The following is a 24,569-nucleotide window of genomic DNA, read 5'->3' as shown; positions in this document are numbered from 1 at the left end:
GGCGGCGTGCGGGGCCGGCCGGGCGCGGCGGGGGCAGCCCGGGTGGGACGGCGAGCTGCGGCGGCCCCGCGGGGAAGCGGGTGCAGCCGGGACGGCGCTTCTGCAAGTTTTGGGGTGGTTTTTTTCCATACTGTTTGGTTTTTTTTTTGTTGTTGTTGTTTATTTTGAGGATACCTGTCGCTGACGGGTTAGGCGCCGGGGGCGGGAGGGGGTTGTGTACGTGCTGATTTAATTAAAAACGGAAGGATTAAACCCAGACACCGCGGGAATCTTACGTTCTTGGTCAGCTGCCGTAAGCTCGTTAACTGTAAGAGTCTTAAGGGGGGGGGGGGTGTGCCCGGGGGGAGGCAGGAGGGGGGATAAGGCAGAGATGGCCTCGGCCGCCCTGAGGAGAAGCGGCCCTGCGCTGTGCACCGGCGCTCCGGGCGGGAGAGGCCGCCGCGCACCTCGGCCGCTGCTGCTGTTTGCTGGAGCCGGGGCCGGCTCGCAGCCGGGGCCGTGGAAGCGGCGTTGGACGCTGCTGTGACGGGGTTGGGGGGGAGGAGGGGGGGGGCGGTGGTGTAGCAGCGGCGTTCCGCGGGGGCGGAAGGTGCCCGGGGCGGGCTGAAGCCGGGGCGGCCGCTTCCCCCGTCCCCGCCTGCTGGGGGCCGCGCCCGGGCCCCGCGGCCGTGGGCAGCGCCGGCGGCGGGAGGGGGCGCGCCCCTGCGCCACAAGCCGGGGGCCGGGGCCGCGGCGGCAGAGCGGCGCGGCGGCGGGCAGGGAACGGGGCCGGAGCCGGCGGGTCCGTGCCGCCCCGCGCTGCTCTCCCGCCGTCAGCATGAAGGTCGAGTTTGCCCCCATCAACGTCCCTCTAAAGAGGAGGATGCAGACAGTCGCCGTGCTGCAGTGGATCTTCTCCTTCCTGCTGCTGGGTAACAGCCTTCCTCCTCCCTGCCCTCTACCCCAGAGAGAAAAGGGAAAGAATCGGCTTTTTCCCTAACCGGCGTCAGCCGTGGGCATCGGGCTGTGTCACCCTGTGGTTCCACGCGGGATGAGAGGCGAGCGGCTCCCCGGCTATCCTCCCCGGGCGGGCAAGAGCATCGCGCTTCTGGGCTGCCGCCTTCTCTTCCCTGAAAACTTTGGATGGCTTTTTCTCTTTTTTTTTTTTTTTTCGGTTTTGGGTCTATTTCTTTCTATGGGTTCTTTTTCAAATATGACCTTAAAAAAAACTAGCGTCCACATCTTCTCATGGAGTTGCCTTCTAGGTTTCGGACAACTAACAACCTTTTATTGAATGTGAGCATGAAGGCTGGTACATGACTAATGGCTGTTTTCGTTACTGATTTTGTAAAATAACTTTGTATTCTGTAGTTCAATAAAATTATCATTTAACTAGGTGGTGAAAATTAGTAAGGATCAACAGTGCACTGGCTTGAATGCAGCCACGTATGTAAATTTGTGGAAAATGTCCTTGCTTGCTTTAAGAAAGTGTTCCTAACAATTTTACTTGGTAAACTTTTTCAGCTGATTATTCCTCTGTAGTAAAATTTCCTAATATCTTAACAGACTCCCATCAATCTATTCACAGCAGTAGATCTTATTCTCATGGGTAGTTATCTTGAACTTGATAAAATGAGTCACTTGATAAGGTAAGGTAAGCCTTAATTCTCTGGGACCAGATCCACGGATTGTGTAAATTGGCAGGTGGTTATTGAATAGTCTGTGTGGAACAAAACTGTTCTGAGGTGTGGAGCGACCGACTACCTGTGCGTTACTGGAAAATGTTGGAATGTTTTACGGTTGTCTGTGCTTTAGGACTTAGAAGGAGAAAAGAAAAGTGTGTGTGTCTGCCTTGTATATCATGCATGTGTAGTATCATTCACATGGTGGTCTCGTGTCTTTCAGACAATTAGTTTTTAGGTTGTTAGCCCACACAAATGATTTGGGTATGTGGGGGAAGCATGGAGGGTATGAAGCACCTTCACAGATTTAACCTTAGCACTTGGCTGTTTTATGTTGCCTCTAAATTGGATATGCTTGGACTATAAACAGTTCATGTTTGTGGCTACATTGTAAATAGCCCGTGCTTTTAATTTTCTGTTATTGAATTAGATCTTGGCATATCCCATTAGTCCAGTCTAATGATAATGCAGTGGAAGGAAACAATTTTTATCCTAGCCTGGTTGGTAACAATGCTGCTGCAGAAAATCATGTCCTCCTTTGCTTACTAGAAGTGACTGGGCTGCAGAAAATCCACTCTTGCTGCAGTTCAGTGAGAGAAGTAGGCAGCTGTCTTCCGCAGCTGGTGCTGCCTGGGAATAAATATCAAGGAAAATCAACAAGGAGGTGGCCTTATGGCTGGGTACATTGTATGTAGTGAGTGCACATGATCGTGAAAAGAACTGTTTGCAAGAATGCTTTATTTTTGGTGGACAAATTGTCTCTAGTAATAATAATCTGCTTGTACTTTCATGGGGTTGTTTATCTTTAGAGCCATCCAAGGTGACCTTGTAATTTTGTAGGCGTACCCTTTCAGTCATAGGACAGTTGGAGCGATCTGGCCAAAAAGTTTCGCTTAGCTTCAGGAAAGTTCAGATGGCTGTATCCTAAATAACTTAAAGGGAAAACTGGGTTGGTTTCTGACGTTCTGGACTGCCATTATGTCTTGATTTTTCAGCCTTTTTTTTTTTTTTTTTTTTTTTTTTTTTCCTGCTGAGCAGATAAGGTATGGAAACATTGGTTGTTTGTGAGCTCTTGAATTTAAAAGTTACACTTTCAAATCATACAGGGGATGCCCCAGTACAAGTGAAATACCCTGTGATAAATTCACACACTAGGTTGGAGGGGTAGGTGTCGTTTGGGGGCTGGTATATGGCTGGAACTAGTTTATATTAAGCAAGATCTTCTGTATAGTCAGTCTGTCTTACATAAAAATATCTGCATGTGAAAACATGAACAGATAACACCATGTAATAACTAATGATTCATATTGTAGATGTAGGGATTCTGTTTAGAGCAGTGAATAAATAGGGTACTGGCTTAGTTCCTAAAGTTGTCCATCTAGGTATGTGGTGAGGTGCCATCGCTTAATAAAATGGACTGATAGGACTAACAGATAAAATAAGAGAACTCTAAAAATTAGTGCCCTGAAAGACAAAAGCTGAATTGGGTAATAACGTCCTTTAAATCTGGAGAGTGACGTGAAAACATGATTTGGCACCCAGACTAAACCTTAAGGCAAACGTGAGTCTATTACAACTTAGAATCCATAACGTGACTTGGATAGAAGACTCTGAAAATCAAGCATGGGTTTTATCTTCCTGGCTGAAACCCTTAAGAGTAGCTGAATTTAAGGTTAAAAGCACATTGTGTTGGACTTTGCCGCTTGCTCTCCGGGATTGCTCTGTCGTAATGCTGCGTGGTTTTCTGAGAGCGTGGAATTGATGACTGGAAGTGCCCTATTGCTTGTGTGACTACAGGCTACTCGCAAGTTGGCCTGAAATACATATATATGCAATAGTTGTTGAAGACTGTGGATCTCATCACCACTTGTAGAAAGAACGACTCAGTCAACAAATACTGAACAAACAGCTGCGGTAGCATGCTACAAACAAGAAAGTTCGGCTTCTTTGCACAGCGCACTGGCTTGGGCTGGGTCTGCACTACAGGTACATTGCCCCCACTGTAGAGCGTAGGCAGTATAAACATGCCTCTGCCTCGAAGAAGCTGTACAGATGTGCACAGAATTTCATTACATACAAAAGGAACCTCTTTAAGATTCCGGGTGTAAGTTCTCGTGCTTCCCTGCTCTGTACTGCAAGCTGCCAAAGCTCGCCCTCGAGCAGAAAAGACAACTTTTCAGTGTAGCAGTGGTCCTTCTGTTAGTTACCCAGGGGCATGACGCCAGGAGCAAAAATGGGTTCTGAGATACTGTGGTCTGTATTTAAGAGCTTCTGGATTAGACGAGAGAAGTGCCCACCTAACAGTTTCCCACCCTGTGCCAGCTGAAACTGCCATATGGTTTCCTTTCTTACACGCTCAAAGCGCGGCAGGCTAAAACAGCTTAGGTAAAGTTCTGTGAAAAAAAAAAAAAAGTGGTTTAAATGGGATTCCTTCTTTTAAAAATAAAAGTGGTATCAGCCTGGAGTCCAGAAAACTAAAGCTATGAAAACTGAAAAACAGGAAACACTAAAGTGATGCTGTTTCTTGCCCGTGTTAAGCAGAAATCCAAAACAGCTTCAGGCTGAAGCATAATTTCAAGGCATTAGCGTTTCACTGCCGAAACAGCAAATATATGAAGTTTTGTAATTTCAGAGTACCTACTTCAGAAAAAAAGTTGAAACAGACAATTTTGATAGGTGTAGTTTTATGCCTGTGATTACTGTTATTAGAGGTTCATCAGCTCGGCCAGGGGCTGACGGTGCCGGGGCAGGTCTGGCCCCGTTCCAACCTCGTGCAGCACCCACGTTGTGTTCCCCAGAGTGCTGATATCTGCTTGTGGGCGCTCTCTGCCGTTGTCCACCCCAACCCCGGGGCAGCAAGTCACCCGGAGAAATGAAATCTCCTAGCCTGCCAGTGCTGCTGGACCGACTGGGAGCAAGAGGTTACGTGGCTCCCGTTTCTGTACTGTAGGTTTGACAGTACATATACACAAAAGAAACTGTCGCCATCAGTGAATGCTAAACTGGTGTTTAGCATGAAATCTTTGCTTTTAAGCTTGGCAATCTTTTTGTTAAGAACTCGGTCCGAGTTAATTTTGCTGCGGCTAATAGTATGTCTGAGATCCTCCTGTTAGGAACCAGCGTAGGTTTTCTGTTTCTCGCACAGTGATGGAGCAGTGATTTGCCCTTGGTAGGTAAGCGTGCTGCAGCGGTGAGCTGTGTGTCTCAGTACCGCACATCGCCGAGTGAGGTTCAGGTTGTAGCGGGAGGTGGTCAGTACCTCGGCAGCAGGTCGATTAAAGGGTTTGTTTCAAGGCAAAACAATTTAAACAAAGAAAAATCAATGACATTTGGTTTAAGCGCTGCGTTGCAGATGCTCCAGCGTTTTGTTTTTCTTCCTCTCTAATGTACACAAATCAAATGACAGTGTTTTGGGGAAAATAAAGCCGGAAGGCGAGGGGGTGAGCTTCCCCTCTGCCAACTTCTGTGCAATTGATGTGAAAAGGGACAGTGGAATTTGAGCATGTAGAAAATCAAATACAGAACTAGGTAACTTGGATGGGGTGGTGGTGTCTTGGTCAGGGCAAGGAGAGGTGGAAGTGAGAGAGAGAGTTTAGCTCTATGACAAGGATACCAGGATCTTGTTTTGAGACAAGGTGGTGGTTGGGGAGAACGGAGCATCTTCTGCGGCTCGCTTTCTGGGTCCACCGGTGGCGCGCTGGTCTTCTTCCTGGGGACCTAGGAAGTGACTGTTGTGCGTGCACCCCTCTGTTTATTTACAAAATACTTAATAATACAAAATCAGTACATAATAAAAGGCATACTTTAATATGCATGAAGCCACAAAATAATATGCTAAAGACATTGGTGTGTATTAAAGCACATCCTGTTCTCTAGTGATTAAACTTCTGTGCATGGAGCATGTAGGATGAAGCGCTCTGCTAATTGAAGTTGGCTGCAGACAGTTTGGAGTTGTGGATCTGGCTTCTCCGAAAGAATAGAAATGATGAAACGTTTGCCACAGAGTAAGATATTGCTGCTGGAACAATAAGTGACTTAAGCGTTGATGAGGTGTCAGTGTAATGTGCTAAAGCAAAAAATAAACTTTTTCCCTAACGTGATGATATTTTGTTATCTCGTGCTGATTTAATTCATCAGCTGTAGCTGGCTACCTAGAACGGTCTCATTCTTCCTCAAAGCCTTTTTTAGAAAACTCTCTTTTGATCCCTAAGAAAACGCAGCTAAGCCCTCCGAGCCTTTCCTAGCAGGCTGGCTGGCATTTCTACTTGTTTTTGTCAGCCCTTCCTGAAGCTGCTTGCTGGCTCATGGGCAGGGACTGGTGTGTCATCACAGAGAATAACAGGGTACGTACTTGATGCTTGACTGACTAGTATTTCTAGGAATTCTACCTATGCTACCTACATCTTAGGGAGGGAGTTCAACGGTGTCTCCCTGCATATTTGTTTGTATCTCTGAAGAATAAGAACAGAAAGACGGCTGTGCCGCATCAGGCCAGGAGCCCTGGCTTGGCGACCTGTGTGCGAACATAACATACCTGATAGCGGACGCCTAAGGAGGAATGAAAGAAACAGGAAATATGTCGACTGCATTTGGCACGCTGTCTCCGGATTTGGTAATTAGTAACTCGGGGATTTACTGTATCCAGACCGCTCTGCGAGTCAATAGTGCCTAATGCTCCCTATCTCTACTTTATCAGTATTTGTCAATGGAAGGTCTGCTTGCTTGGGAACGGCAACCAAATTCCCGAGTAAACAAGCCTATAAACCAGCCTCCAAACCTTGGCATCTGAGGGTTTGCGTTTGTTATCATAGTAGTGTTGAAATACAGCTGCTTTGGTAGGAATGCTTGTGACTGGGGCTCCCAGTTGTGACCAGTAAAACTGAGAAAGGACCTCTGCTACAGGAGACTGATAGGTATTCAGCAAGTGCTGACCTCCTTGTTACCTCAGTCTTGGAGTTGGCTACCAAATTCATGGGGACTTTAATAAATTCCCAGTGCAGTTAGTTTAAATGAAGTCCCAGTTTGTTCTTTGCAGGGGGTATGATTTTTGCTGGGGAGTCCCTATCTGCTCTGGGTAGAAAGTGGCAGCAAGTTCCCCTGGTTCTGGTGGAAATCTGTATGTTGACAGAATTGCACAGACTAGTAGGATCTAAACCGGAGAGTACTAACATTATGACTCTTTTTTTTTTTTTTTTTTTTTTTTTTTTTAAGAGGCTTTCTATGTAAAAGCTGCAGAGGCCTGAACTTGCTTACTGTTGCCTTAGCAGATTGCCTCCCCTCAGGTGCCTTCTGCTTTCTCGGGTCTTCCTTTAGGGGGACTGTTGGAGTTCATTTGCTGTATGCGTTATTTCATTTACAATTCCATCCCTTTCTCTTCCATTTATGAATAATTTAGAAAGTATTTCCAGAAATTAAGGCTGATTTTATTTTTTTTTTCCTAATGAAAGAATCCCCTAAGCAGGGGAAATGTGTTTTGGTTTTTTTTTTTTTTTTTATAATGCCAAAATCAACTTATCAGTGGTACCTTGAGGGATAGTAGAGAGGAGCAAATGTTCATTGGGGATGAAAATGTCACTGTGCAATTCTCCCTGTGTGTTCCCTCCAACGTTCTGTTCCAAAGCAGTGGGAGCTGCTTCGCTTGGTTTGCGGGGTACTACAGGCTGTGCTCGTTGGATTGAGCCGAGCACCTTGGCCACCTAGGATGGACCTGCACTGGCTGGACATGGTCTGTGACTGCTCTGAGAACAGAATCATAAAATCATAGAGTATCTCAAGTTGGAAGGGGGCCCGTAAGGATCATCAAGTCCAACTCCATGCTCCTCGGGACTACCTAAAACTAAACCATGTGGCTAAGACCGTCATCTAGTAATGGGAGGCTTTTTTCTTCTAGTGGACAATCTTAGCTTTGGTGGCCCTCACGGTAGATATTACTCAAATATTTTTGACTCCTTAGTAACTGCAAATGCATTCAGAGCTCCCAATTACTGGGATCGCCCGTATTTCCCCACCCAGTGAGGTGGTTTCCTACTTCCCATCTCTGTGGTATTTTACCTTTTATGAATTTGGTGCCCACCGCTGCAAACTCAGAGCCTATGTAATGAGTGAAGCGTCAGGTGTTCAAACATCATTGGGCAGGACGGCTGCCAGTGCTGCTAGCTAACTATATGTATTTTTCATCCATTTCTTGCAGCAGGTAAGCATTCACATGTTCTAAGTGGAGGAAAAGGGACTTGACAGTGTTGGCTGGCAAACCAGATGTTCAGAGTCCCATGGCAGTGATTTGTCTTTTAATTCATATTGTTTCCCTTTTGTCCCCACTGTTCCAATACACTACAGGTATATTTTTAAAGCTTTAATTCAAGTTCAAGCCAAAAAATATGCTTGCAGTATACCCTGGAACTACATCCAAGGAGGCGATGATATAGTACAGTGACGGAATTGCAAGTTATTTACCTGTTGCCTGGAGTTTGTTTATGAATTTAGGTAAAGTGGTTGCCATTTATTTACTCACAGTCTTCTCTGAAGGAGAAAACTGATCGTCTGTTTACAGGCTTATTGTTTTTGAGTCATCCGTGTTCAACTCATCCTGCAGGCTGTTAACGCGTTGAAATAATGAGGAGGTATGGTAAAAGGAATTTGCTTTGCCTGTCGTATTGCAAATGCAATAATAAATCAGCTTTGTCCTACAAGATGCCGAACTCCCCTTAGGAAGTGCTGACAACATACTCACCTCCCTGTACCTTACATGCATGCAGGAACGTGTTCTAGCTAAAGCAAAGCCGTGAGCTTGTTGATCTCGGGTATGTTTGTCTGCATAGTATTAAGTGGTGCTACCTGGTGCTTACCGCTGCTGATTTAATTAGCTGTCGCAGCAAGGATGCTTCGATCCAAAGCACCTTTCAGGTATTTGGCTGGGAAACTGATCGTAAAAAGCCATGTGATTCTGCACCGAGCCAAAAGTCCTTCTGAAAGGAAGGGTAGGAAAGATAAATACCTACCAATTTTTGCATAACAACTTGCAAGTAATTGATTTATGGCAATTAAAAAAAACCTTCTCATACTTATTCACACTTGGACTGTGAACCTTGGCATCCTGTCCCGATTAGCATTCCTAGACGCTTCTATGATTTCAGGATCTCTTCGTCAAAGAACAGGTAATGACTTTTCCTCAAGACATTTCAGTGCCCTATTTTGAAGTGTGGGTATGGGATTGCCAGTGAGTTCCCTCTCCCCACCTATCCCATGACAATGTATTTATTTCTGCTCTGAAGGCACAGTCAAACCAAGCACAGGGGAAAGTTGGCTGAAGTTCAGAAGAAACAAATGTTCGGGTTGGGGGAAACACAAGAGTGCTCGTGGGCCGCGTTAAGCTCTGAGTTTCAGCAGCTCGAAACCTGCTTGATAGAGGGAATCTGCTGTGAGTTTTCAATGCCCACGGCATCTCTCTCTCTTGAAGGAAGCTCATCTTATCGAGGATGAGTGGTTTTTACGGTTGGTCCATCTGCTTATTTCAGAGTTTTCAGTTCTGGCCATGTTTACGTTGTGTTAGCCAAGTTATTCCCTGATGTACTTCCGTTAGTTTTCTACTCTTTCTCTATTTACTTATGCGTTTAGCTCAATATGTTTCACCGGCGTAACTCCTTTTAGGACATAACAGGACGTTGCCCTCGTGAAAGCCAGTCAATTGCGGCACATACAAAGCGCTACTTCTGCTTTGTAAAATACCACAGAAAAACGCCCGTTTCGTACAACTCCGCCTGTTGAGACTTCCAGTGAGGACCGGGTCCCGTTTTGCCTGCCATTGTATAAATCCCTGATGCTAAAGCCCCGGCTCCCTGGCGGGCCTGCAATTCGGCACCTGCCGAGCGACGCTGGTAGGTGATGCCGCTGCGGTTTGCGCGGGAGAGGTGGGAGCGCGCCGGGCTGCGGGGCGCACGGCGGGGCAGGGAGCAGCAGGGACTGCTGTCCCGCTGCAGCCACCGCCGTCCACAGCTGCTTGGATTGCTGCGAGAGCGCAAAATTCGGCAGGCCCTACAGAGGTAATGCTTCCATAGGGAGTTTGCCAGAGTAATTATTTCAGGGTTGAGCCCCGAAGTAACGCATTCTGTTTAATCAAACACCTTTTTCTGGCTTTTTGAATGGTGTATAGTGTTCTTGTGGTAGGATGTTACAATTCTTACTAACCTGGGTCTGAAAGTATCAGGACTTAAAACTGCTGTTCTTTTCCCATAGCAGTGGTGAGTTTCCACGTACAGTGACGTGTTTAGAAGCTGAAGTGAAACCTCTTAATGTTTTGGGCTTGTCCAGTGCAATCTCCTTGGCCGGTCACAGAGTGCTTTTCACAGGCGGTAGAACCACCATCCCTATTTTGTAGGTAGAGAAATTAAGAAACGGAAAGGAAAACTGATTGCCTGACACCACTCCCAATAGAAAAGAGATCCTGCTGTGGCTCCTTTTCCTCTTTCCTTCCCTAGCTCTCCTCCCGTCTCGCTCACTGGAGCATCACGCCTTTGTTAGCTCTTACAGTCGGCGTTTATTCCGCCTTAGGTAAACCAGATGCTCTCTACCAAACACTAGTGTTCTACTCGCCGTGGGGAGAAGACAAGTGCGTTGGTTCTCAGCTTATGCTTTTGCTCTTTTGAAGTAAACCAGCATCATCTTAGGCTTATTCATCCAGTTGTGCAGCAGAGTGAGAAATACAGACTGAGGTGATAAACCCTTGTAGGTGTTTTACCCTCAGTGTAACAACATCCGCGCAACGTGGAATAAGCTAACTTCAATTTGTATGCATTTCGAGTAGCATCTGTAATAATAAAAGCATCGAGGCTGGGAATTCAAGGTCTTAAAAGGAGATAGGTGTGATTAATGCTCGCTACGTGTTCCTTTTTTTGTCTCCTGTAGCAGAGTTTTGCTGTGGATTCTTCGTGATCCTGATCCTGGGCAACTTCTGGTTCCTTGCGGTTCTGTACCTGCTGTGGCTCTACCTCGACTGGGAGACGCCATGCACAGGGGGCAGACGGTCCCAGTGGGTCAGAAGCTGGACGGTTTGGAAGTACTTTAGGGAATACTTTCCCATTCACGTGAGTAAAAGGTTTCTCGCAGAACTGTAAACGTTGGAGCAGAGTCAGCTTGAATAGCCATGAGCGTGGACAAACGTCGAAGACTCCTCTTTGGTAACATTCTCATACTTCCTCCAGGGTGAATTTAACTTCTTTTTAAAACACGGGAAGTCTGAGATTTAGTGACAAAAAGGAGCAGGGGCTGATTTTCTACTTGGACTGTTGGGTCACAAAACAGTGCCTCAGCACGGTAAATGCTAGACGTGATAACTTGAGGCACATCTGTTTAAACTTTGTTCAGCTGTAAAATGGGACAGTAGTTTAAAGTGCTCAGAAGGAACTGATTAGTCATCGGTTCTGTGTCCCGCCAACGTGCAATCTCCATACTTGTTTTTGAGAACCCTTCTGAGGTAAGTATTGTAATGTCCTTCACTGTCTCTGTTTTTTTTCAGCTTATAAAAACTGCAGAGCTGAGTCCAAATCACAACTACTTACTTGGCTTTCACCCTCATGGGGTCCTGGTAGCTGGAGCCTTCGGAAACTTCTGCACCGGTCCAAGTTTCAAAAATTTATTTCCCGGGCTTACTCCGTATCTTCATATCATGCCCATCTGGTTCGGTTGTCCCTTCTTCAGAGAATACATAATGAGCGCTGGTAGGTAAAGGCGGAATGTGTCAGCTCTTGCTCTGTATTATAGCTTCTGCTTCCAATGTAGGGTCCATTCCTGTACCTGTCAACGGCAAGCAATTCCGTTTCAGAAGGATCAGCGTTGGTGCTAAATTAAGCCTCCGTTTTATGATGAACTGTTGTTGCAAAACAACTCGAAAGGTTTTATTAATAGTTTTGTTAAACCATATCGCTGAGCTTTTTTTCTTTCTGAAAAAAATTGCTGCTTTTCCCTTGAACTGTGAGACAGCAGTACGGAGGACCGGTTATTTACAAGAAGAGAAGGGCTTATTAATTTATAACGTTATTTAGTTATTGCACAGACACTTGTAAAACAAATCGAGGATAATCTCTTACCTGAAAGGCTTAAAGTCCTACTCATCACAGATAGCTTCCTAGTCATAAATTAGGTACCTACTTCTGACTGAGGTCCCATATTGCAAATCTGTGTCATTTCAACGGAGATGCAAACTCTAAAGACAGGAACCGTTTTTTCCTCTGTTCTGAGTAGCACTTGTCATAAAGCGGTGATATTCGAGACTGGTACTGCGGTAAGAGAAGACAAAAATACCAAGCAGTAAATTTTGAGGAACAGAAGAATGTATAATGAAATCAGCACTAGTGTTCCCCCACATTAATTAGGAGTTATTTTACTTAAATTCATTAAAGTGTGGCGTTTGAGTAAGTACGGTCTGGCGCGCAAGGCTAGCTTGGGGAGACGGCCATCTAGCTCTTATTCCTGGCTGCAACACGGACGCTATTCAACTGCTCCATCCGTAGAAACACGCCCAAGAAGTTGTTCCGATTACACGGCTATAGAATTCTGATACTATAATTCAACATACCAGAGAATGTTATTTCTGAGGGGATTCTTTTCAGGCTTGCAAAGCTGAGGGATTGGCGGTGGTGGAAGACGGCAATTTTCAACACTGCCTAGCCTGGAAGTCAGCTTTACATGGTTTTGACCCGTAGGAACAAGTATTTACCTGCTAGACGAGAAACAACTTGAGTAAAAAGCATGCTAAAGGGTTGTAGCTTGTTTTTTCACAGGCGCGTAGCTGATAAACCAGATACACCTTTGGTATAATTCAGGTTACCCGTCAAATCCTGAAACACTTGCAAAACGTTCCGTGTAACGAAAGACACGCTCCTAGCACATTGTCCCATCTCCCGGCCTTTCGCTCCCTGTCTCCGAAGCTGCCGCCGGGCTGCCGCTGGCCATGCCCGGGCACTGGGGGAGCCGGCGGGGAGCAGCACCCCACGTGCCGGCCGGCCGCCGGCCTTCCGCAGGGAGAGGAATTTGCCCCGTGGAAAGAGAGCGGCTCTTGCTTTCTCCTCCAGAGAAAATGCCTGCCAACTGGTGAACAAGCGTCCCTCGCGTTGTTTGGGGCTCTCGGGTCAGCCGCGTTTTTCAGAGTAACAGCGCCTGTGAAGACGCGTATGGCAGACGGCAGTAGCTCTTTACTGAGGTCTGAGCTTCCTCCAGTTAGCAAGCTATCCCTCTCGGTGGCCAGCTCTCAAAACTAGACCACAGCCATCTTCTCTTTCCTGTGAGATGTTCATAATCCACGTTGTAATGTCCCTGATAGGAAGAAAAGCAGGTAACGGGGGCTGAAGTCTTTGCCTAGCATCCGAAGGAGCGCGCCTCGATACTAGCCCTGTAAAAAAAAAAAAAACGATGACGACGCAAACTAGGCTTCATCTCTAGACTAGGTTAATTCAACACGGTGTAATTGAGTGCGGCTTCCGGCTAAACGGTGCCACTATGGGCCTTTGAAGTAAAACTTCTGGCACAGAGGAAGTGTGGAGGGCTGAGATGCGTATCTGTGAGAAAGGGGAGTTTTCAAAGCGCCAAGTTCAGAGCAAGGTCGAAGCTGAGGTTAAAGGCTCGTACAGCGGCGTCCCTCTGATCAGAACTGCTGCCATCAGCAGCAGTACCAGGAAAGCTTCGTGTGTTCTGCTGCTTTAGCCTAATTAGATTGATGAGTGCCAGGCCCTGGTTACTAGAGAATGCGCTGGCGCGCTCATTGGGAGCGGTACAAGTGAGCCTTGGCTGCTGCTTCTGCTGCTGTCGTGCCGTTGCCTGGGATGGAGCTGCTGCTTTATGGCTTTGAAAAGAACGAAGGGGGTCAGCTTGGCACGGTAGACCCGTGTGTGAGTTAACAAGTCCCCTGTTCGTTCCGGTAAGCCCTCTGTGCCCGCGTCATACGCGCCTGCTGCACGGCTCTAGCTGCTGCCGCCCAGCAGTATCTGCTGCCCTTCAGCTCCTCTGTTCTCGGGCACGGAATCTCTGTGACGTCGGCAGAAGAGCCCGCTCTTCCCTGAAGAGCTCAAAACCCCCGTGGTAGGCGAACAGCATCTAGCTCGTCAGTGTGGAATTAAAGGACTTGCCTAAGACCAAATCTGTTGCAGAATGAGGGGGTTGAACCCAAATCTTTGAACCCTGACCTGTGCTGTAATCATTTTGAAACCTTGTTTAGATATTTAAAAATATTTCTTGAATTGCGCTGTACTTGTACATGAAGATCCAGTGGTCACTCTTAAAATGTTTGCTCCTGAAGGAATGGTTTCTGCATCCAAGGAGAGTGTCTCGTACGTGCTGAATAACGAAGGAGGCGGCCACGCGTCCATCATTGTGATCGGAGGAGCGGAGGAATCTCTGAACGCGCATCCTGGAAGTTTAACTTTGAACATCCTCAACAGGAAGGGCTTTATTAAAATGGCCTTGAAACACGGGTAGGTTTCCCATCTGGGCTGCTGTAGCAAGCGTGCTTTGAATACAGATTGATTCTTAAATATAGTTCATATTATATATAGTAAACTCGTATAATTAGAATTTGAAAGAGTTATTGACTAAGAACGTGCAGATGTCTGGCACGGGAGCCAGTCTGTCCGCCTAGACCCAATCTGGGAGTGTTGAAAACTCCTTTTGGCTTTCATAATTTGTAAGCAGTAGGTGTTATTAGCATATCTTGGTGTTATGCTTCAGTTGTCTTTTGCACTAGCAAAGAGTAAGAATTATGAAACGGTATTAGTAAACCTTGGCTGTTACTGCTGAGTGGAGCAGATGTTCTGTTTTCTCTTCTGTAAACTGGAGTTGCATTAAGATAGAATTTTCTTAAGCAAACAATCATCTTAAGCAAACGCAAAAAAACATTAGAAAGGTAGGCCCCGTTTTATTAACTAACTGAAAATGTTGGTCTGGGGAGATTTGTTCTCACCTTTATTCTAAAGACTTTCTTTTGAAGATTGTTATTTGCAAAAGTAAGTTTCTGGGAATTTTTAGTGGAAAATCTCAAGAAAAACAAGCTTACTTCTTACTATCAAACAGCCATCAGTGTGTAACTAAACAGAGATGGTATTAATATCTTTTGAGCAATTTATACAGTATAAGCTATTGTATTTGTGCTGGACTGGGCTAGATGTCTTGTATACTGGAAATATTGAAATCAAGGACTTGTTCCTGCAAAAACTTTCTGAACAGCTCCCAGGATGATATGTTGACATGCGAAGCAATGAGGGGGGAAAAAAAAAATACTAGTCTTGAGAAATCTGTAACAGTTTTTTTTTAAGCTATCAATTGGAAAAAAGGTAGTCTGAGAAGAAGACCTCTCTGTCTTCACACAGGATGCTAAGGTCCGTTTTTTCTAGAAACTGTTCTGTGTCAAAATTCCAAGAGGGTTTCTTATACATATCCCTAGGAGTCTCATAAAGGACCTTTTCTCCGATAGAAACTAACATTTTAGTCTAATTTGCACCCAGAAACAACCCTTGTGTATTTAAATTAGGACTTTAGTGCCTAAATGAGTCTAAACGCTATCGGTAGCTTTTATTTTTTAACCATAAAGTTTAGAAGATACTTAGGTGCGCTTTTTTTTTGAGCATGTCTGATCACAAAGGTTGGTGTTTATCTCTCATCTAAACTGATTTGGATTGAGAAACTAGATACACCTGTGCCTCTCATGGCCTTGATTCAAAAGCATCCCCAACACACAACAAGAAGATCAGGACACTTACAAAACACAGGAATGGCCACTTCTTTCCTAATGAAGTTCTTTGTTTCAAATGACGGTCCTCCTCTTTAAGAAAGAGTCTTAGTTGTCTAGAGCCCTCCACGAGGGTGATAACGCCCGTCTCTGTCCGAGTGACTTGAGACCTACACCTCGCAGGCGGTCACCTTAACCACCGGGCTACGAGTCATTCCGAGTCTGAGGACTGGCAAGAAAAAGCACTTCTATGTGAAGCACAGGAATCTTGACATCGTTTCTATACAGTAGGGCTGTGGGACAGTAGGACAGTATGACTCCCGCCATCATAGCTCTTGCGGCACCGTTGGCAGCCCTGAGCTCTTGTCCAAAGACTCTACATCCAGTAGTCACTTCTGGTTTTAACATTTTGTTTCTGACAACTAATGAAATGTGAAACAAGCTTCCAACTCGTGTGGAAATGGAAGGGCGAGGGAGGCTTGCGGGAGGTGGATGAGAAGAAGCACCTGTCATCAGTGCCTGCATGCGTTTCTGGTGCTTGGCATCTGCAGCATCAAAGAGCAACAGAGGAAGGGGCAACGTGGAGACCAGGGGCAACGTGGAGACCTGTGCTCTCTGGCCCTGGCTCCTGTACTGCTGGCACAGAGAAGCTGTGGTTCCTTAGCTGTGAACTTGTCAAACGTGGTCTGAATTTGCCAGGAAAAGTCCTCTGCACTTCTGGAAGAGACTTTTCGGTCCGAGGTAGTACAGCTATCTGATGCAAAGTGAAGAAATCCTAAAGACATGAAAGAAACGATGAATCAGCTAACTTATCTTTAGTTTCACAATCATAAGTTACTTATTTCTCTGTCTCAACCTCCTACATAGCATCTTGCAAAAGCCTTCACCAGATTAAAGCAAATCCCACAGTCTCAGAGTGCTATTGCACCACAAAGTGTTCCTGTTTGTCGTAGTGTTGTAGTAAAGAGTGGAGTATTTACACAGCCACAGTATGTCCCAGGCTTTCCGATATTTCCTTTCCAGGTGGCTGGGTGATATACGCTCTATCTGAGAAAGAACCTTTGAGCAGACCCCAGGCAGAGTTGTGAGTGGGAACGAGAGTTTTTAGGGGTCGTCAGGCTCGAGAAGCTGTAGAAGCAGTTGTTTCTTCCGTACGGGTGGGTTTTGATTGTCCACAGTACTTTCCAGCCAGCTCTGTCCTCGGCGCATCCTCCTCAGGCGTTCAGAGCTCTGCAGGAATTCACCCCCACAACTTTATAGCGGTGCCGCCCTTTTACAGCGAAGCTTTTCTGAAAGACAGTGTGGAGCTAAGGTATGGAAGCGAAGACTTAAGTAAAGCAAATAAACCACCTCTGTATCCTTCAGACGCTGCTTAGGATTACCCTGCTCTTTTTTTTTCTTTAAATTCTGTAGAATACCATTTAATGAACCTGAGCATTAATCAGAAAGCATACCGCAGTCAAGGTTTTACATATAGCGGTAGTTTTTGCCTGATGGAGACAACTGCGCTGACTCCATCCGCCCCAGTAGTTTGTCCGGGAGGTAGTCCGTGCCTTTCCTCCCGAGCCAATTCAGGAACTGACTGAGAATTCATTAGGCTGTGCAGGAGCCAAAGCGAGCGAGTATAATTTCTGTGGGTAGGTTTTGACCTCTGGTAATAATGGATTAAGACTCATGTTTTCGAAGAAGTCCGCAGGAAGCGGGATTTCACTGGGAATTGGACAGCAGAGGAATTTGGCATTGGGCTGGTGTCTGTGAGGACGTCTGGTTTGTATCACGGTTTCTGTGCTGAAATCAAGTGCGGGCGTTACCCCGGTCAACAGGCAGAGGAAAGCCAAGATCTGGTTTTGACGCCACCCGGCTGGGAGCATTATAAGGTTAACAATGAGGCCGCTTTGCTTGCCAGGGGAGAAAAGGCAGTGGTGGACTTGCTGAAAGAGTGCTGGATAAGATCATAATCGTAATGATGATATATACAATTATTCATTTTGATGGTTACGAACAGCCGCAAAAAAGGTGTGATGGGTAGCAACCAGCTAAATGCTGCCCAAAAGCTGGTTGTGAGTTTTATGCCAGTTACTTGTGGGGTTTTTTTAAACCCAAACCCCTCAAAGCAGCTGCATATCAGGAGAGTTAAATGCCAGTTGCTGATGAAGTCTAGAGCTGCCGAAGCTTTCTGTGCTGGTTATTGTGAAACCGTTCCCGCGCTGCGGATGTGAACCACGGTGCGAGTGCAGGCTGACGTGGGGTTCTCCGTGTCTTCGTTGTTTTGCAGGGCTCATCTGGTCCCCGTGTTCTCCTTTGGTGAAAATGAACTATTCAAGCAAGTTGCAAACCCCAAAGGTTCATGGCTCAGAAACGTACAGGAGAAGCTGCAGAAGATAATGGGCTTTGCTTTACCGCTCTTTCATGCTAGAGGAGTTTTTCAATACAGTTTTGGCTTAATACCTTACAGGCAACCTATTCACACTGTCGGTAAGTTCCCTGTGCCTTTTCCAATGCTGTTGCAGATGTTTAGAAGTGCATAAGTGTGCTACTAATATCTCTGTAAATTTATAAATCTGTTCTAAGAGAAACGGTTACTGTGCATCTAAAGCAAGTATGTGAGGTTTAAAATTAATATTTCCTTTTTAAAAAAAAAAAAAAAATCCTGTCCTTCCCCAATTAAATGGGGAGAATCTTTTCTCCCTTTGCCCGTTCTGTCCCAGGCCAAACCTTATCCTTCGTTCGCAGTTCTTCACAGGCCTCTATCCTCAGCAATCCTCAAGGAAACCCAAGAGGTGGTCCAGTCCGTACCAGAGGGCTGCCACAGCTCCGCGGCTGTTGCTGCGGGTTCTGGATGCCGCAGTTAGGATGCCCCGCACCGACATTTCTCAGCCCCGCAGAGAAGCAGCAGTCGGGTGTCTCGGCTGACTCATGGCCACCACAGTGGTGCTCCAGAGCAAGGCTGATGGAAGGAGCTGGTGCGGTGCTGACCCGGCGCTCACGGGGACAGGGGAGAGACGGAGGGAAGGGAGAGAGGGCGCCTTGCGGCAGCTCTGCTCCTTAGGTGGCATTGCAGCTCCCTGGAGCGTTTCCTGCCCTTTTGGGTTTTTTTCTTCCCCAGGGAAAGATCCATTCGTGTTTAATTGAGAGCACACAGGCCGTGTTGACAGGCAGTTTGGAAGAGAGGTTTTTTTTCCCCAAAAGCTTGCATCCCCGGTTCTCTACTCTTACTGAAGTGGGGGGCTGAACGTCTTTTGTTTTTTTTCAATGGCTTTAACTAGTGCTATTGACAACCGCACCTTTAAAAAAAAGTTGTGCTGGGCATCGTGAGAAGGGACTAGCTGGCTGTTTATATATTTTGGAAAAATCATTTTTAGATTCTGAGCTGAGTGAGCTAATGAAGCCTATTTCTACAGAAAAGTACGTTCAGCTTTTCTGGTGTTCCACAAGGGACATTTAAGAAGGCCCTCCCTCTAATGGAGGGATGATTTGATTTTTAGCATGGATCAAATAAAAATGTTTAAGACAAAAATGTAGCTCTTGTTATGAAAATTTCATGCAGCTCTGTATCTTACCAGTGCATATAGTTAAATGTTTTAGAAAATATTTAATTTTTGAAGCCCACATTGTGCGCAGGCAGGCTAAAAAGGTCACTTATTTTAAAGCCAAAAAGCTTTCAAAGCCCTGTAATGAGAGCAGTGTATTTCCTGCAGTGTTCCTTGGGCTGATGACACTGAGGCTGTTCCGAAGCTTAAAATGCCTTTCACTTTGAGGCAAATCGTCATTGTAATATTTACTGCAAGGACAGAGGTAGTCTGTGGCTAAAGTGCGGGAGCGCTTCAGATCAGCAAGACCAGTGTCTTGCAACAGAACTTGTTGCATGATCTCAAGAAATCCCTTACCTTTGGCATCTCTGTCTCCTCGTGCTTGAAAAGTGTCACCGCGTCCCTGGATTCTTGGGGAGGGTCTCAGCAGGGCTCAACACGGCTTTGAAAGTGTCAGCTCGGCTCCCGGAAGCTGCAGAGTCACTTAGAGCTCCACTCGAGCCGGTTAGCCGTGTGGACACCGTGGCCAGGTATCGGCCAGTTTCCTCCTGGCTCAGAAGCCGTGCTTCCTGCAGCAAGGAGATGCCATTCAGCAAAACCAGGGTTCCTGAAGCCTGTTTGGGGCTTAACAAGTGAAGCGCATATTTTTTTTTTCTTTTTTTTTTTTTTCCTGAAAATTATTACTGCTTTTCAGAAACAGAGTTGACTTTAAAATATTAAATTAAGCAGGTTGCTTAAAGCGGCGCAGAAAATGAGAGAGATGAGTGTAGTTTCCAATTCCACAAGAAGTCTCTACTCTTAGGAGAAGAGACTGCTCCAGAAGGGCTTGGGGCTTGTTCGGTGTTTCCAGTTGTGCTTCTGGAAATCCTGTATTGGATGTATATCGGTATTGCTTAATCCAGGGCTGGGCTCCCACCCCCAGCCACGTAAAGTCTGAATTTCAGCACTGTGTAGGGCCCGAGAGCTGTTGGCAGCCGAAGCTGCAGCAGGAAAATGCAGAATCAGCCCCTCGTGGTTCTGGCTGGACTTCCCTTCCCGTTAGTCAACACCGTCCAATTCAGAGTGGCAACATCTGCTGAAAGGGATTTTCAGGCGCCGTTGGAAAAGCTCCTGGGGGGTGCTTTTAACTCTCTGCTTCTCTACAGACTCCCTCTGTGATCTCGGTCGGGTCTCTTAAGCTCTCAGTGCCTCCAGTGCAATAGCAGCTGTCAAAATGTGCAGCGATGGAACAACACAAGGAAGACTTTGATCGTGGGAAGCTTCCCTTAGCGTATCGCAGGCTATTTAGCCCTAGCTTTTTGCGGAGCAGGAGGCTGCCCTCTGGACTTCTGCGGAATTACCTCCCCTGCTCCCTCTTGCTCTCGCTCCGACAGAGCAGGTAGCCGGCTCTGCGCAGCGCCTCGTGCCTGGAGAACGCTCCAGTTGGGATGAGACTTGTGGGCAACGGGTGGTTCAGAGACACCTCCCAGGGTCTGGGGTATTTTTGTTTGCTACCTCCCTAGGCTGAGGTAGCCAACAACTCTGCTGGCGCTGGTGCGCTGATACCCGTTCCGAATGAATCGGAGACGATCTGTATTTCCTTCGGTCCTGTTCATGTGGCTGTGGGATTGAGGGCACCGCTGCCCTCTTAGGCATGTCCCTCGCGTCGGATACCTTTAGTATTCAGCTCAGAGCAGGAGACAGTGAGAAGGTACGGTTTCCAAATGCTATTTTGAACTTGCGGAGTACTACCCCGATGGCAAGGCAGCACATAGCCCATGGGATTGTATGGTGAAGTGTAAACTGCTCCGAGTTAGAGTTTAACCCCCTCCTCACTTGCTCTTTTGCTGCCGAACTGAAACGATGGGGGTCTTAAATCCATTTGAGCTGAACTCGAGCGAAAGGAGGTGAAGAAGCAGAGCCAGGGCTCAGGTTTGTGAAGGGCAGGATCGTGCCCCAGGGCAGGAGAACTGTGCTGTGGTTCTGCGGCCTGGCGGGGAGCTGTGGCGGAGCTTTACAGGAGGGAGAGCCCTTCCGCTTAAAACGAGGTGTCGATGAAGCTAATGCTGCTCTTGTCTTTGATTTACAGTGGGAAGCCCCATCCCTGTAAAACGGAACTTGAACCCCACCACTGAAGAGATTGAACGGCTACATGCGCTGTACCTACAGAAACTAAGAAACTTATTTGAAGAACACAAAAGAAATTATGGCATCCCTGAGCATAAATCGCTCATCTTCGAGTAGCAAACTGCAATTTGTAATTCCAAATCTTGTGGAAAAAAACAGTGTATGCTGAAAGATGTCTTTCTTGCAATCGGTATTTTGCAATCTGTAATTATCCTTGTGTAAGGAATAATTTTAAGAAGGGATTATTAGATGATTTATTGATTTTTATCTTACTCTTGGGAAAAAAAAAAAAAAAATCCTTAAGGTGTGAGCCTCGAAGCTGTGAGCTGTCTTGAGTTGTCCTTTTAGGTTCATCCGTACCAGAAATGCTAGTGAGAAACTCAACACGCATGTTCTTACCCCCCTGGTACCTACCCATAGCTTGAGCAGAGGAAATTGCCCTGGCACGAGATCACGAGCAGGAAAAGTAAAAACCTGAGAAGTCTGTGATCAGAAGGTGAGAGTTACCGGCACGTATTAAACATGACATCAGGCTGTTCTCTGAATAGCAAAAAACCCCACCGCTCTTCCATAGAAATGAAGGTGTATATTTTCAGCTATTATAAGCCATTTACATGTGAATTCAAGAATAAATAGGAGCTTTCCGCCTCGACTAGGATATCGGCAAAGGCGGTTTGTCCAAGTTATGGAGCAGAGCGAACCCTCTGTTTGGAGGAAGAGCAGCGTGTTGAGTTTTCCACGTCCACGTGTATGTTGGGTGGGGGGGAAGCACTGAATGATGTGACTTTTTTTGGACAAGCTGTGCTTTGGATTGTCAGGTTGGAAGATGAAGCAGCTTTTTTCGGTAGTCCCAGCTTCAGAGAAGGTGGCAGGCACAGGACAGGACAAGCGTACAGAGGAAACCAGTGGCGGAATCGTACTCGCTGTACTTGCCACCGCAGTGTCGGCGCAGCTCTGGGGTGCAGTAGGTTAAAAGGACGCTTTGCGTTCAAACCAAGTGCCTAAATTCGAGAGAAGGTGTATCCTCTTTTTCAGTTAAAAAAACTAGGTCTCTGAGATGATGGCGTGTGTGAAGAGAATTATAGTACATTACTGCATTATTTTTTTTTTTTTTTTACAAGATAAATTTTTGTCTTTAAGTGCTTTGTATTTGCACCTGGATTTTGCAGATCTGGTTTTACTGAGAAGCGTTTGGTTTGCTTTAAGCAACTTCGGTGCCTGAATATCGCATCGGTTCTGTGCTCTGAGAGGCCAGGCGCGGGCTTGTAGGGCAGCCTGGGTTGACCGCAGCGGGGTCGGTTCAGCGCTGGCGTGCCCCGGGAACAGCAGCGCCGGGGCCACAAAGGCGCGGGACGCGTCGTGTGCTTGCTGGGCTGCAGCGTCCGCAGAAGAAATGCGGTTGAGCTTTTGGGAAAAAGTTAAAACTCTGGAAAGAACAGGTCTTAGCAAGATGAAGGCCTTCAAAGAAAAGGGTGGAAACATCCTGATTCCGGAGGAGTGGACTCCTAATGAACCAAAGCCCCAAAGCTGAGTAAATATTTGCCGGACGGAGCGGATGTGCATCGATCTGATGTGCTCCAAAAAGCCTCTGACAACAGGTTGGTTTCCTGAGGAGGGCTGTTCCTTCTAGTGCCTCTCTGTCATTCAGAGGTGACCAGCACTGAGCAGTGAATCCTGCTCTCGCTTTCTCTAGGATGACAGACGTCTGTCTGGGAGCCGTGGCTGGAATTTGTGATGCCTGAAGAAGCAGCCCCCCTCCTCCCTGAGGGACTGCTGTTGGTGTGCCCACAGTTCACCTCTACTCTACTTGAGCTTTCTGGCACCATCTGTGCTCGCCCTTCCTTCCCACGCTTTTGCTGCCTGACGATCGCTGCGGTGTGGACATCTTACTTCCTTACTCTCTGTCCATCTTCCCCTGGGTTACGATCTCTGAAGGTCTGCGTGTGCATGCAAAATATTGAGTGGTGGCTTATTGTTGAGCAGGAATGGGTTTTAGGAGCAGGGCTTGGGAAGAGGAAGCACTGTGACTGCGTGTTTAACACGAGCTTAAGATCAGGATTGTTTCAGCTCTTGGAAGGGCACGCATGTAGGGAGGTCAAACACGGCAGGTCTGATACCTGGGAAGAGGTCTCTAGGGTCCTGAGGGCTGCTGGAAGTATTGAGCCCTAAGTGGTTGTTTCTGCTTAGCCAGCTGTGTGAAATTTCCTTTGGATTTGTTTTTTTGCTGCCCGCCCTGAAGAGTAGTGCTGATTATTCATGAAAGAAGAACTTGGAGGCTGTGTCAGACTGTTCTCTCCCAGATCATCTGCTCTAATGAGATATTTCCTCTCGTTCTCAGCCTGCTCTTTACCTATTACCTTAATGATATAGGAGTTCAGGATGTAAATTTAAAAGCATTAGCGTTGGGTTGAGGACGGGAAGTAGCAATGGATTGTTGTTGATCAGACTGTTCAAAACTTCTAGGGAATAGGTGGATACTGATTCTGGGGCAATATCTGGCCCAGAGGGTACCCTACAAACAGGCTTGCCTCTGAATTCCATGCGAAAATTATCTGTGGGCACTGAATACCATCCATAACTAGCACAGGCAGGACAAGTAGGGATTGTATTACTCTGACTGTTGGCATTTTCATTGCTTTGGAACACAGGAAGATGGAGGGGAAAAAAAGAACCCAAAATCTCCAAGCTACTTAAATATCCGTATTGTTGCTCAATAACTTCTACATATTGCTTATGATGGTCCTTCCAAACTACCTTTTATTAACAAATTGTCTAGTGTATCTAGGACTGTTTTAAAATAGAGCGTCAGCCTCTAAACCTGATAGGCGCGGTGCCATCTGAAATATTTACCTCTGTGTCGGTATGCCGGTTTGTGAAACAGCCCTGCAATGCTGAGCCTACAGGCCAGAGCCCTGGAAGCTGTAGCCCAGTTGTGGCTAGTGCAGGCACCAATCCGACCGTTGCTGCAGCCACGAGGAGGCTTCCCGTGTTCGTTAGAGTAAGTATCAACTCAGTCTTCCGTTGCAATTCACTCTTGACAAAGCAGGAGCAAGCAGCCGGTAGGAACGGTGACACCTCCCTCCGCCGGCTGCGGTTAGAAGAATCGGGTAGTGCTCAGATTTCTGGTGGGATGCCCACGCCTACCGGGGCCTGCTTTGTGGTGTGCGTATCTTTGTGCCTTTTAATGACACGGGTAATCGCAGGGATGCTCGTCGTCTACCAACAGGATAGATGCTCGGCCTCTATGCCACGCAAACACCGCCTCTCCAGCGTGCTCAAGCTGTGGGTGCCTGCCTCTTGCCTCGGGGGTGGACACCTCTCTGCCAAATCCCGTTTACAGAAACTCTTTACCCATCAATCCTCAAGAATTTTTACTTTGTGAACTACAGAGCGTGTTTCACACTTTGTAACTTTTTACGGTACCTGTAGAATATGAATGTCAGTTGTTTCGATGATGGCTGTGGCAAGGAGGTGGGAGACAATAAAGGTTTGTACCAATGTGTGCTTGTGTTGACTGGAATTCCTGTGTGCATCCCCGCCGTTGGGGAAGGGCTTCGTCCC

General features: G+C 46.7%; 1 protein-coding gene across 1 annotated transcript; it reads left to right on the top strand.

Annotated features, from left to right (window-relative positions):
* Nucleotides 1-751: 751 nt before the first annotated feature.
* MOGAT1 (monoacylglycerol O-acyltransferase 1) lies at nt 752-24,497 on the top strand. The gene is made up of 6 exons (XM_082487353.1): nt 752-911; nt 10,563-10,741; nt 11,173-11,374; nt 13,948-14,122; nt 17,648-17,847; nt 20,971-24,497. The coding sequence occupies exons 1-6, from the start codon at nt 818-820 to the stop codon at nt 21,123-21,125; spliced, it is 1,005 nt and encodes a 334-aa protein (XP_082343479.1). The 5' UTR covers nt 752-817; the 3' UTR covers nt 21,126-24,497.
* The last annotated feature ends 72 nt before the right edge of the window (nt 24,498-24,569 follow it).

Source organism: Vanellus vanellus, assembly GCF_965231255.1.
Source record: "Vanellus vanellus genome assembly, chromosome: 8".
NCBI lineage: Eukaryota > Metazoa > Chordata > Aves > Charadriiformes > Charadriidae > Vanellus > Vanellus vanellus.
This window is presented reverse-complemented; position numbering and strand designations above follow the sequence as displayed.